The 15656-nt window shown below is 25.6% G+C and overlaps 1 protein-coding gene across 1 annotated transcript; it reads left to right on the top strand.

Moving 5' to 3' along the window:
• Window positions 1-1267: 1267 nt before the first annotated feature.
• On the top strand, window positions 1268-14708 carry LOC132924484 (TGF-beta receptor type-1). Its single transcript, XM_060988839.1, has 9 exons — window positions 1268-1718; window positions 1813-1924; window positions 10503-10654; window positions 11004-11255; window positions 11321-11551; window positions 11612-11779; window positions 11837-12009; window positions 12089-12328; window positions 12402-14708. Exons 1-9 carry the CDS (start codon window positions 1649-1651, stop codon window positions 12537-12539), a joined length of 1536 nt encoding a protein of 511 aa, XP_060844822.1. The 5' UTR covers window positions 1268-1648; the 3' UTR covers window positions 12540-14708.
• Window positions 14709-15656: the final 948 nt, after the last annotated feature.

Below are 15656 nucleotides of genomic sequence, written 5' to 3'. Positions count from 1 at the left end.
AGGCTTTCAGTGCAATAACAGACTTATCCCTAATTAATCATATGTCCATTTTTCCTCTTAAAACTATTTATAATTTTAAAATTCAATAACGATTTAAATTTTTCCATCTAGTTAATATTTAGTGAAGGTGGTTTAGACTGTTTATAAATTGAATATTATGATATATAGTTGCTATAATTCCATTGACTCAAATACTGTAAATGAAGTAAGATTATTTTTGAATTTATTAAATTTATACCTACTGATATTGATAAAAATAAATAGCATGGATTTAATGGAAAATCTTTCTTTAAATATATTACATTACTTCATAGGTTCGAAATTATATCCATTTTTCTTTAATAGGTATGTGTTTTTCATTAAAAGCAGTATATGTAAATCTGGAGATGCGCCAAACTTTCTCAAACCAGCACCATGCAATTATTATTTATTGTTTTAATTAAATATTAGTAATAAAATAATTTCATTGTTTTTGCAAAAATTAAATCATCTTAGATTAGTATTTTGATAGAAATATCTAAAAATATATCATAAAATATGATTTAAAAATTTAAATGAAGTAGGTACTTTTTTTGTTAATTTATTAAAATCTTTAAAAATTGTATTAATATTAGAATTGAGTTATGTGTGTTCATAGGCGTCGCCAGGAATTTTGTCAGAGAGGAGCATCGTGCATAGTATTAGTATACGTTGATAAGTGATTTCTGAATAATATTTAAATTTTTTAAGTTAAACACGTAGAAATATTTTTTCAAATTATATGACGATAAAAAGTTATTTTAGTTTTTTTCAACGGCTACAAAGTAATACAGGCTAGTGGCTACAATTAGAAAAATATGTAAAATAAGTATTATAATAGATATAATATAGATAATTATGCAAAATTAAATACCATTCAATTTTTTTTATTTTTTAAATGCCACTTGCACTTGCACCCCCCTCGCGGCGCCAATGTGGCCATGTATGTGTTATGAAACAATTTTTGATTAATATATTATGGAATATACAGTTTTCTAAGAAATCTTTCGATACACGATAGAGTCCTAACCAGTAACCACAGAATAAATTATTCTATGTCCTAAAGACCTAAACAGTAAACTCCTAACTTAGTAACTTCTAATCCTAAATATAATAAAAAAAAAAAAAGATACGAATTAATACAGATAAAACGTGGTTTCTTCCATGATTGTTCAATGAACTTCATATACCAGTTATCCGGTATACTTCGGTTGTGGTTTTAGTATTTCCTGTCGTATGTTTTGTACTTATATATTTCTAATTTCAATAACTTCATTAACATTTTGTTTTTGTATAGCTATAGCACAAACACTACAAACTCGTTTGCTGTGAACTGTGTTGTTTGTTCTGTGTACACAGTGTGACGTTCTCGATAAACAGATTTTTTTTTAATAATTTAGTTTGATAGTATATTGCGACTTTACTAATTAATTATCTATGTACATTTATATGCAATCCGATATGTGTTGATTTCTGTCTAATTTTTAAACCATGTGTCCTTATCGGATTAGAAGAAAATGTAGTCAATGTAGATACTTACTCGTCTTACTCTTGTAGTCGATCATTATACCACAAGTTGAAAACTACTAAAGAAAAAAAAACGACGAAGAATTCAATATTTCAATATTCAATGTCTTCCAAAAGGACTTGTGTGCTGTTGGCTGTAGGCTTTCTATTTATATTCTGTCACTCTGTAAATGGTATAATCATTTTTCATTATTGTCACTAGTTTTGCCGCTTAATGCATAATTTAATAGTGAATAATATAACAATCATGATTATTTGTTGTTACAGGTTTATCATGTTATTGTGACATATGCGCTGATTCAAACTATACTTGTATCACTGATGGATATTGTTTCACGAGTATATCTAAAGATACAAGTGTTGTTCGTCATTCATCTCGGTAAGGTTGATTTTTAATCATCTTTACTTTGTAATGTAATATGTTTGTCATAAAATATGTATTATTATTTTTTATAAGTAATAATAAATTAAGTTATTAATTAGTTTATGTTCTGATTAATACAATAGGTAAAGATAATGTAATCATTAAAATTGTTAACAATTATGCCATTATTCTTCAGTACCAGTTTTTCTTACATTGGCTTTAAAAATTATATTTAATCTAGTTACTTATAAATATATATATTTATTATAACCACTCGTATTTTATGATAAATAAGTGTCAAAGTAACTAGATTAAATAAAATTTTTAATATATTAATAAATATTATATTTTTGGTCAAACCTTTAAAATATTGTTCAAAATTTTCAACAAACTTAGTTGTTTGTCTTGTTCTACTATTGTATTCAGCCACAAAGTTTGAAGTTATTTAATTTCTTTTATTCTGTTGTTTGTAAATAATTGTTAGTTTGGTTAACGAAGTAATTCTTCCAATTTATTAATTTTATTGTAATGATAATATATTTGATATATTTTTCAAGAATTTCAAGATTTATTTTGGTAGACATAAAGTAGGAAAGGAGTACAGAGGATGTATGTAGTAGAAATAGAAGATATGTTTAAAAGAGCAAATATAAGCGTTTTCATAAAGAAATGGAAAAATTTATCGTAAAAGTAGGTGCGTACTAGGTTTCAATGTTAGTCCTTACCTATTCCTCTTAATCATGAACGAAATTAAAGATGTACAGCGTGAAGTGCCATGGTGCATATTGTTTACAGATAATGCTGTGTTAATAACAAAAAGTCTGAAAAAGTGAGCAAAAGATTGGAAAACAGCGTTTAAAAGGTGGAATGAAATAGATAAGGTAGAAGAAAACAATGTGACAAGACTAATGATGAAGATAAGGAATAAAGTAGCTTGTGAGATGAATAGGTTCATGTATAGGCGGATAAAGTTAATAGAAGTATCAGGTAATTAATATGACAGGAAATGTTGTTGTTATGATTAAAAAGTAGAATATATAAAGCTGTTGTGAGGCTAGTCATTTTGTATGGATGTTGTGCAGAGGTCGATAAAGCAGATTTGAGCAGAAATAAAAATGCTTAAGTAAATGTTTAGAATGACTAGGAATATGAAATGAATTAATTTGAGGTAGTGTATGAGTGGCACCAATATTTAAAAAAATAAGGGATAATAGGTTAAGATGGTTTGATAATATTTTGAGGATAGGTGACTTGAAGGAAATGAGAGTGAATATGAAAATTAACAGAAAAGGAAAGAAAAGTAGAAGAAGTCTGTAAAAGAGACATTGTTTAAGTAAACAGAATATAGAATTACATGAAAATAGCTAGTATAAATAATGTAGAGGTAGGAAACAGAGCCTATGGATGTGTAGGAAAAGGGTGAACAGCCCTATATAATTATGAGTGAAAAACAAAAAAAAGATTATAATACGATATGTGGATAAAGTTTGTTCTCTATCTGCAATTTTACATTTTTTTTTTAAGTGATATTTTGTTTCTATCAGTATATTTTAGGCTTATATATTTATTTTTTTGGCCATTTTATCAATCTATATTTTTCACATAGAATAAATTATGTGAATGTCCACTGTTTGTTGCCATTGTTAATTTTTTTTAATGTGATATCTACCATAACTCATTTAGAAATTGATATGTATCACACATTATTAGAAGATGTATCTTTTATATTAAGTACTGAAATCCAATCATATTTTAGCATAATATTTAATTATAACTGAGTTCATTTTTAAAATGCAATAATTTATCATTGCTTTGCAAATTCATAACATTAATGCTCCAAATCTTAGACCACCATGAGCTTGATGAGACAATAGCCCAATAAATGGTCAATTTATCTTGTGCTATATTTTTTATCTGCATGTTTTTCTATTTCATTATGAATAATTTTTATTTATAAATATTCCATTGTATTATCTAATAAATCAGCGTTTCCCAAACTGTGGTCCACATGTATACAAGGATAAGGTAAATTGAAAATTCTATACATAACAATGAACATGCTAATGTAATCGTATCTCATTAGAAAATAATAAATATACTGTTAAGTATAAGTACACCATTGAGTTTAAGACAAAGACTATCCAGAAATATCAGAAGCAGTAATTGATGCTATTTTAAACAACGTACTTCTGGTAAAAAGTATTTCCTACACATGTATACTAATACTACATATAAAAAGCAATTAAAAGTAGAATCTAATTTATATCCCAATATCCCTGAATTATATCAAAGAAATTACATCACTCATTGGCATTGAACTCTTTTTTTACTAATTATATAAATTATATATTTATTTATTTATTTTTATTATTAAGTCAATTTTATATCATAAATTACGTATATTTAGTTTATCAATTATTTATTTATGTTTTTTTGTTTTTACTTTTATTAAGGGGTCTGTGACCATTTTTACTATTATAAAGGGGTCCGGTAAAAGAAAAGTTTGGGAAACGCTGTAATAAATATTAATGAAATAAATTGTAAATTCTTGATAAATTGCAACTGAATTATATTTTAAATATACACCAAACAAAACATTCTCATAAATGAAATTTCTTTAAATAACTTAGATTAATGTTATCAATAATTTTTTGTAATAAATTATTATATTGTCTTCATCATAAGTTAAAATTCCATAAGCCACAAAACAACATTTTTGAGAAAAACATGTTTTTTAAAAAAAAAATTATTGTACCATGTTCATTTTAATTATTTAAATATGATTAATGTTTTCTTATTTAATTTTACCTGAAAAATCCGATGAAATAATAATTAATATAGTTTAGTTAATTATTAACAATATGTATTGGTATAAGCTTATGATATACTTGGTTCACAAGCAAGAATGCTATAAGTAACAATTTCTGGTATAATACAATTATTTATAAATTTATAAATTATAATATAATATTTGATACAATATTATATTTAAAAACATTTTATTATTTTTATTATTAATAATTATTTGGAAGTCAAAAAATACTGGCTTTATTAGAGGCAAACCCAGTCTAGATTATTAAGACAAAAATGCCAAATTATATTTTGTACTACAGATTTAGATGAAATGTTGCGTCTTCAATAATATTTACAGTGTTTTTGCTTAACCTATCTATTTTAGTGTGTAATGGGAGTTTTGGTTGTTTAAATATTAGTGATATATTTTTTTTATGGTCATATTTCAGACTTGCATATTTTCCTGTACCAGCTGGATTTTATTATATTTATTTTTGTTATGATTTTATTTTTTAGGCTTCTTGATTCTATTATAAGAGTAATATAGATGTATGTTGTATTAAAGTTTAACTCCCTAGCTAAAATGTTGATACTACCCTTATATCAATAAAAAAAAAATAGTCACCCCTAAATATATCCCAGTATTATATGATTGAAAATTAAAAATATTTTTCTTTAGATAGGTAATTTTTCTAATTGCGCATTCATTTATTATTCTAATAATTTAGCTTTGTTTTCACATTTTAAAACATTCTAATGAGCTAATCTGATTTGAATTACTGATAGCATATATCTAGTATTGTAACATTAAAGAATACCTTAAACCTTATTTAAATGTTTTAAATCTATCTCTAGTGAATTTATTTCTATATTATTCCATTTATATTTATTTTTACTTTTAGTCAGATAGTTCTTGAAGTATTGTTTGATTTTTATGTATATGTAGCTCAAGTACATATAAAAAATAAGGGATCATAATTTAATTTTTAATCTCTTTTTTTATTAGTGCTGTTTTTACCATAACAATCTGTACACTGTGATCACAATTTTAGGATCTATTATATATTCCATCTGGATAATCTTGTATTGAATTAGCGTTTTTCTGAGAATGAGAGGGAGTATTCAAATATATTTTTTCAGACAAATTTCAAAGTTAACTCTTTTGGTATGCATATGCACAATAAGACTTTCTTTTTTAAAATTTGTTTTAGCATTTCTTTCAACAATGTAGGTAAAGTATTTTTTTAAAAGATTTGTAAAAATAGTTTTTTTCTTATTATAAAATTGACTAAGTTAAAATTTTAATTTATAACCATTATAAATAATAAAACGACTGTCAAAGCTGCAGTAAGCTAATAAGATTAATAAAATGAAGTGTTTTTTTTTAGTAGTACTTAACCATGTTTTAATTTATTACTAGTAATAATAATTATTAATTACTATTTAGAAGTTACAGCAGTCATATGACTCGTACAGATCTTTTAATTTATTAAAAAAAGAGAGATTTGAATTAGTTAATTTGTGTACAAATGTTATGAACTTTAAACGTTATTGTGTATGTAAGTAAATACATGGATCAACATAATAAGTCAAACTGATTCATCAACGCATTAAATAGAAATACTTTTGTTATTGTGACTTCAATCTTTAGAAAAAAAACCCACATCACAGTATGATCAATACATTGTTCTGGTCAGAATCCAAAACAAATTATATATAATATACACACATAAAGGTTAATAGGTACTCATGTAGATATTAAGAACAATAATTATTTTAAATGAAGAGATTTTTTACTTATAAAACAATATTCAATACATTTAAATATTAATAACATTCAATTATTTGAATAATAATTTTTGAAAAAATAATAAAGCATCAACTGTTGATCCGTCCAGACAACTTCTACGTTCTTCGATTACTCTACCAGCTACACTGAATGATCTTTTGCTACTAGCACTTGAAGCTGGTATTGCTAGTATCTGTCTTGCCAATTTTGATAAATATGGATATCTTGACATTTGTTTAGACCAGAAATCTAATATATCATCATCACCAGTTTCAAAAAACTTTTTTCTCTATAATTTTCTAACTCTTTTTTATATTTATATCGTGGCTCTTGACTGTCTTGATCTCTCATACTGTCTTCCCATTCAGGAAAAAACAGATGTTGATGGTCTATTTGATTCATCAATGTTTCTTTCTATATTGATATTTAATTAGATGTCTTTGGATTCTAAATCTAAAGCTTTTTTTCAATATTTTTAATTATACGAGAACGTTCACCAAAGTCTTGGGAAAACATTTTTAACATTTTGAATTTGGGCCAAAGAAATACAGCAATTTCATGTTCCTCACTCAATCCAAATTTTAAGTTCATAATCGCCAATGCTTTTTCTCCTAATTTTTGCATTATGGAATTAATATTTACTTTAACTTCATCATTTGTAAAATTATTTTCAAGGTTGGTATATTTCAATAAATGACTTCTAAGTAAACATTTATATAATACTACTTTTTGTATTGTTGGATTTTTGTCTCCCTCTAGTTCATCATAAGCATTTTTAAATACCTTCAAAAATTCAATTAGATTTTGAATGCGACCAAAATATTCACCATGAATTCTTATTATTTCAGGTAAAGTTTTATGAACAGACTGTAACATAAGTAACCGTGTATTCCACCTTGTTTCAACTTCTTGAACCAAAACTGTAGATTTTTGCACTCTGTCATTAAAATTATTTTTGGCTCCAAGGGCTTAAATCCATTGTTATCTTCTTGTGATAAAAATTTAATATCAAAAAGATTTCTTAATACAGTGTTTATTAAGTGTGCAGTGCAATTTAATCGATTATAATTTCTAAGGGCACTTATCATGTTAGTTCCTTGATCAGTAACAAATGTTATAAACTGCATTAAATTAGAACCATAATTTTCGTCAGCATCTTCTGATAACTTAAAAAAATTAGTCATACATTTTTTTATATTTTCACCAGTTTTTAAACCTTGTGATAGATATTTGCCAGTGTATAAAAGACAATTATTCAAAATCCAATTTTGATCAATATAATGTAATGTTATAGACATATAATTATTCTTTTTATAATTGTCTGTCCACATGTCACAAGTGGAAGCGCAGTATCCATTATTTATTAAACTATAAACATCTTTAAAAAATACTTTTCTGATTTTGGTTGCTGTACTGATGATATGTCTGGATACAGTGGTTGGGTGAGGTATACCATTAATATCATTATCTGTAGATCCATATTTGGCACCAATATCTAAAAAAAAATTGACCAATCTCACGAAACCCTAGACATTTAATGGCTAACATAGGTCAAATATCCAGACTACAGTACCTCACACATTTATTAATTGCCTCATCCTTAACATGTGTACGCATTCGCTTCTTATTTTTAAATGCACCATACGTTTCAATAGTATTTTGAGATGAGGTCATTCTACACTTGTGTCTAGCAATAGTAGCAGTACTAGTAGATTTCCCATATAGTTCCATACATAAGATACATGCAACATAATCAGTGGCAGTGGAAATTTGTTCAGGGTTGTCTGGGTCGTTAGGATTAGGTATAATATGCACAATAGTCTTGAATTTTGTCCATACATTACTTTTCCCAGTGTGTGGTACAAGAATAAAGTTATTACAATCTCCTCTTGGTAACTTACGTTTAATTGAAATTTTAGAAAACTCAGTAGTTGAAGAATATTGAACTTCAGTTGACTGCGATACTGATGCAAAAGAAACATGCAATTGATTTTTATCTATTATTTGAGGTCTGCTACTCCCTATACTGGATGATACAGGTGTCAGAACAGGTGAAATTGATCTTTCAAGTAGATCTCTTATATATTGAGAATCATTCATATTCTGAAATTTAAAAAAAATTTAATTTATTTAAATATACAATTATAACCTAATTGCTATAGATATTGTTTACACAATTCATAAATTGATCTGAAATTATTATATTACCTAATCATTAATATTACCTTCTATATTAATAATATCCGTTTAGTTAGGCTTGTAGGAATATATTGCTGAAAATTACAATTCCTTCTGAAACCTTCTAACATCTCGTCAATGGTACAATATTCCCCGACAGTATAATTTAATTTACAGCGATCAACAAATTCATCAAAAATAGTTCGAATAGGTGCTAATTTATCAAATTTTTTTCTTTCAATGCGAGTATTTATATTATCAAACCTTAGTGCTCGTAATATAATAAATAAAAACGTGTTTTAGACATAACAGCTCTAAAATACTCCGGCGATAACCCATCATTTGACCAAAGATCCGACAAATTTAGATGATTACTTTTCATCATACCAACTATGTACAAAAGACCGAACAACGCTCGCATTTCTACTACACTCGTATCCAAGACATCTCGTTCCCTACCATAATTTATTCTAATTTTGTATGTTAGGACCGGATTAGACCGGACCTCGGTCAGGTCCGGTTCGGACCGGACCATGCAGAGCACTACCACCTAACCATAGCTAACATCTAATTAAGCCTTATCAATATATTATAAGTTATAACATTTATAACTATAATATTTATAATATATTAAATTTAAAACTACAAATTATACTCAATTTTTTTTTATTTTAACTTAATATTGAAATATTAAACGTACATTTAAATAAAATATAAGTACTCAGTTTATAATTATATTTAAATATTATATAAAATATAAATGTTTTACTGCAAATAAAACCTAGGCAATAACAAACATTAGTATTTTATTTTTAATTATGATTATTTTCTGGTTTAATAAGTAAATTATGTTCACCTGGGACACTGTTACAACATACTGCTATATAATAAATAAATGGAAATTAGTACAATGCTTTTCCTAATATGCTGCTATTATTGGCAAATGTATTAATTACAGTGATCTGTGTCAATTTGAATATCTTTCATGCAAAAGCACTATTAAACTTTCAAGCCAAAATATTTAGGAGTAGCAACTTCTACCCTAGAACCTTAAAATGTGCACTGAAGTGGTTATAAACTGAAATTTAAAGTTATTCTAATTTGGTTAATTTTGTAATTAGAATAAAACTTATCATAGCAAAATTGTTTTTAAAATAAATACTCTACCTGAATTTACAGAAAAAAAATTAGTATTGTTATTTAAAAAAAGTAAGTTGCCCATATGCTGAAAAAGTTAAATATTTGAAATTTGTCTGAAAATGTATACTTTGGTACTCTCATTCCCCGAAAACCCCATTACAATTTAAAATTATTTAGATTAAATATTTAGGAATACTTGAAATCATGATCATATTGTATATAATATATTTAAAATTAGGCATATTTTGAATAATTTATATTGGGAATTGGCTTTAAGTTGTTTGCACAAGTACCAGTTTTTCCCACCAGAAAAGCCAAATATTTGTTTTCGAAGAAAGTTTCTGGATGAAATCTCAGTGTCATGTTGCCAAGATCGAGATTATTGCAATCGTTGGCTATACCCAAAACTTGTTGAAGTTAAACCTACAGGTCTATATATAATTTATGTGTGCCCTTTGTAATTGTTGTTGAGTTTATTTGGTTTTCTCGACTAATATTAATAATATTTAAAGGTAGAAATTCATTTTTAAATCACTATTTTAACATTATTTTTTTTTATGTTTGTTTGTTCGGTTTTATTATTGTTATTTTAAAATAATTTTTGTCAACTAAACTAATAATAAATGTAGGCTAACATTTAGGCACTGTGTGTTAATTAACATGTTTGAACTTTGATAACTGTGCTCGTTTTAGGTGTTTGGAGAATAACATAGTGATCCCGCGAGAAAAACCTTTGATATGTCATTACCCTAAAAAACATAATGATTCATTTGTAACCGAATGTTGTAAAGACTATGACTTTTGTAACAGAGATCTTAAGCCGACACTACATATTAAGCTTCCAGGTAGAATTTGTTATTTTATTTTCTAAAATAATATATTTTTCTAATTATTGCATGGATTTTAATTAATATATTTATATATATATATAGTGTATTTTTTCAAAATTAATATTATGTTGAAAAAAACCCAACTGGCAAAAATAAATTTGTTAATTGTTTTTTATTTTTTTATTTTTTTATTTTAAAGAAATGAAATAATTAATATTATTATATGTATCCAAATATATAATACACTTAACTATATATTGCTTATTTATAATTTATAATCTTTGGCTTAAAATGTGTGTGCATTACACATTATTTTATTATAATATATTCACATTATTCATATATGAATGTTGTGTAAATACAGATGATTCATTGAATGACTCTAAAAAGGAGAGATTGGGTACATGGGAACTAGCTATTATAATAGCTGGTCCAATAGGTGTTGTATGCCTTGTAGTCATGCTCATAATGAATTTTTGGGCTGGATCGACCAAACGTCACAATATTAGATATCTACGAACTCCTCGAATCATAGCTGCTGATCAACAGCCTATTTTAACTGCTGCTGTTTCTTTGAGAGACATGATTGAAATGACTACTAGTGGATCAGGATCAGGTTTATATTCACAAAATAATCATTTCATGTATTTTAAATTGCTTAATTTTTATTCTATTTTATAGGATTACCACTTTTGGTACAAAGAAGCATTGCTCGTCAAATTCAACTTGGTGTACCTATTGGTAAAGGTCGTTTTGGTGAAGTATGGCAAGGAAAATGGCGAGGAGAACAAGTAGCTGTAAAAATATTTTCATCTAGAGAGGAACGGTCATGGTTTAGGGAAGCTGAGATATACCAAACAGTTATGCTGAGACATGATAATATTTTAGGATTTATTGCTGCTGATAATAAAGGTAAACACTGATCTACTTAATCATAGCATTTGTTTGTATTGTAACCATTAATAATTTTAGATAATGGTACATGGACTCAATTATGGCTAATAACTGATTATCATGAAAATGGATCACTATTTGATTTTTTGAATCGAAGTACAGTGGATACAAATGGAATGATTCGTATAGCACTATCTATAGCAACTGGTCTTGCTCATTTACACATGGAAATTGTTGGAACTCAAGGTAATAATACATTTATAATTACATTTTTACATTTCATATTTCAACAATGAATTTCAGGTAAACCTGCCATTGCACATCGAGATCTCAAATCAAAAAACATTTTAGTCAAATCCAATGGAACTTGTGCTATTGGTGATTTAGGACTTGCTGTACGATATGATACTTCTATGGATACAGTTGATATACCATTAAACCACCGAGTAGGCACTAAACGATATATGGCCCCAGAGGTAATATTTAAAAAAAAGTTGACTTGCATAATTTATAATTGAATATTATAATGTTTAATGTTAAATTTCATTTAAAAAGGTTTTGGAAGAAACAATCAACATGAACCATTTTGATTCATTTAAAAGGGGTGATATTTATGCTTTGGGTTTAATACTTTGGGAAGTAACACGAAGATGCTATGTTGATAATATACATGAAGAATATCAATTACCATACTATGATAGTGTACCATCTGATCCTACTATTGATGAAATGCGCAAAGTTGTTTGCTTAGAAATGAAACGACCTCCTATTCCACCGAGGTGGAATGCATACCCGGTAATACAAACCAATTATTATAAGATTTTCTTAATTAAAATCTGATGTCCGATGTTTTATTATTTTATTTTAGTGTTTACAAACTATGAGCAAATTAATGCAAGAATGTTGGTACCATACTGCATCTGCTCGCCTGACAGCACTACGCATTAAAAAAACTCTAGCCACTTTGGGTGCCATGCAAAGTCATAATATTAATATTAATATTTAAGGACTTAATGACCTCATAAAAAATAAACCTCTAGCTGCCAATAGGTTATCTACAAACATAATGTTTACAACTTCTGGATATGTAATTTAAGTTTCATAGTTTTTGAAGTCTCCTAAAACATTGTATGTGCCATTTTATTCTTCGAAAATGTCATGGTATAGGAACTATTTTATATTTATTAACTAATACGTACTTATTTTAATGTGTGTTTTTGTAATCATCATATTTGGTTACCATAACAAAACTTTTGAGTGTTGAAAATTATTTCACTTTATTAATAATTTATTTAAACTCAAAATAACTTAAAAAAAAATTTATTGGAATTGTTGCGAATTTGAAATTTCTATAAAAAAAAATAATATATTCTGGACAATAGATATTTTATATTTGCATGTAAACAACTATATAAAATGAGTATTTTTTGCATGGTTATTAACCATATTTTTATATTATTCCCATATTTCTTTTTTAAATAAAAATTTTCAAGAATTTTTGGAAAAAAAACCTATGTTCACCACTAGGATCTCATTAATGTAGCTTTCCATAATACATAACTATTAATTAACACTTTGATTCCCTCCTTTTTTAGTCTAAGAATCTTGTTTCTTTGTGAAAACACTAAAATATTATTATATATATAAAAATGGTTATTGTCATATATTTACTTCCGATTTAATCTAATTTAAAAATAATTTTATAAATTAAAACTATTTTATACATTGAAAATCAGTTTGAATAAACAAATAAAATAATTTTATATTGATTGTGAAGTATAATATGCACTAAATTTATTTTTAATTATAACCTTGTAATACGACTGTAAACTAAATATTCGTGCTCCAGTTTTTATTGATTGAATTCAACTCGAGTCGGAATATAATTCTAGTTTATATAATTATATGATATGTCATAATTATTTGCTCATAATTAGAGTTTATGTTAACTGTTAAAATGTTTTATATTTTCTTTCTTTATGTTTACCTACATACAGTTTTTAATAATATTCAAGATAATTTTATGTATATTAAGTTAAATTTAAATATAAATTTTTGTATATAAATATACCGGAGTGTCTCAATTTCTTATAATCGAAGATTTTAATTATTTTTAAAAGTTTCATTAGTAAAATACTTTGAATAATAATATGAAATTGATTTCCAAATGACAACTGATTTTATACATTTTTGTAACAACATAATAATATCTGAATATTTTTGAGACGCAATGTAAATAGTATGTATAATTACCTAATTAATGTTAAGTTGGGCTTAATGATGTTAGATATGAGATCATGTGTACATTATTTATATACTTAAGGGCAGAAATAATTTTGTTAGTGCTCAAATTAAGAAGAAAAAAACAGAGTAGCCTAGATGATAAATAACAGTACAATTTACTATTAAATATTTTATACTACTTAATATTGTACATAGTTTATATGTTATATATAATGATACTTTTAAAAGGCTATTCTTGGAGGCATTATGTTTGAAATGAATATTAACAGTTTTAGTTGTAAATGCAAAAGCAGCTTGTTTTTTTACAGAGTATTTTTCAATTAACAATATTAAATTTATTATTATTTTGTATTGTATAGTTTTTTTTTCACAATAATTATTATTTTTTATTCAATAAACTTATATCTTAGTGTCTGTTATAGTCAAGATTTTATAAACATTATAATTGTAAATTGTAAAACTTATAAATTTAAAATTATTGTATACTCAAAAAAGTCAAATCGGCATTATGATAATGTGTACTTGGAATATTTTTTGATTAATTTAAATTATATAACTATAGAAAACAACAAACATGATGTTATTTTGTACAGATTTATGATGATAGCTTACAAAATGGAATACATATATTATTACGTTTTTGTTTCTAAGTATGTAAATATGATATTGCTTAATTTTTTTCTCACTAAGCTATTTTATTATATTTTTAGTTTTGTAAATTAATATATCTATTAAATTAAGTATTTGTTATAATTGTGCTCCCACCATAATAACCATGCTGCTCTCTACCAACCCATATATTTTTTTTTTTAACTTGTTTTTAGCCTGAAAGCTTTTAAGAGTTAAAATGTTTTGTTTTAATTTATATATTTTTTTCATTAAATGATATATGTGTATACTATGATTAAAAATATATTTCTATTACATATAAGTTTAACAGAAATCATTTGCATCCATATTTATAATTTAATGGATTTTGATAAATTGGAATGTATTTTATTTAATATGCTCTAAATTATTATTTTTAGTATAAGTGGGGATTTTTTTATTGATTAGAAATATATATGTAATATGGTAATATGAGGAAAAGAGCAAAAAACTAATATTCTAGGTCAACAGGCAAAATTAAGTACAATGGAATATTAAATAAACGGAATTGGTCAACCTTTTAGCACCACAACTATTACAACTATCTTATGACAAAAAAGACCTATCAGATGTGAGACCTGAAGAATGTCAATTACAGTACAAAATCTAAAAAAGCATATCTCAAAAACATGTTATAAAATAACAACTATGTCCGACATAACTAGTCAAAAACTAATAAATTAAATCAAAACAATATATTTAAAAAAAAATATTGAATATGTTTGTTTTTATATACTTAATTATTCACATTTATAAGAAAAGCCTAACATCTGAATATCTGATTTATTTGGAAATAAGAATGTAAAAATTTATACATTTTTAACTATAAAATAATTCAATAGTTTTATGTAAGCTTATATTTTATGATGTTACTACTGCTAAAATGTTATTTAACTAATTAATTTTACTATTACTATCAATACCTAGGTTAAATTAATTTTTCCAAAAACATTTCATAATGTGATTAAGATTTCATTGTGTACATAAAATCTAATAACATCAGTTAGGTTACGTTTTAAGTATCCATAAAAATTATTTTTAAATTATAATAAATATACCTGAGTACCTGACTAAAATCCTTATTCTTCATTCAAAATTAAAATTAAAATGCTTGTAATAAAACTGTACTTATATAATCTTTTCTTACAGTATCAATTACTCATGAGCAAACTTGTATTTAATGTTAAAGTTGTAACTATAAAAAAAAGTGGGCAAGTGGGTATCGCTCTGC

The sequence above is a fragment of the Rhopalosiphum padi genome, chromosome 1 (genome assembly GCF_020882245.1).
Source record: "Rhopalosiphum padi isolate XX-2018 chromosome 1, ASM2088224v1, whole genome shotgun sequence".
In the NCBI taxonomy this organism is placed as follows: domain Eukaryota; kingdom Metazoa; phylum Arthropoda; class Insecta; order Hemiptera; family Aphididae; genus Rhopalosiphum; species Rhopalosiphum padi.
Note: the sequence above shows the minus strand (reverse complement) of the source record. Positions and strands in the feature narration are given on the sequence as shown.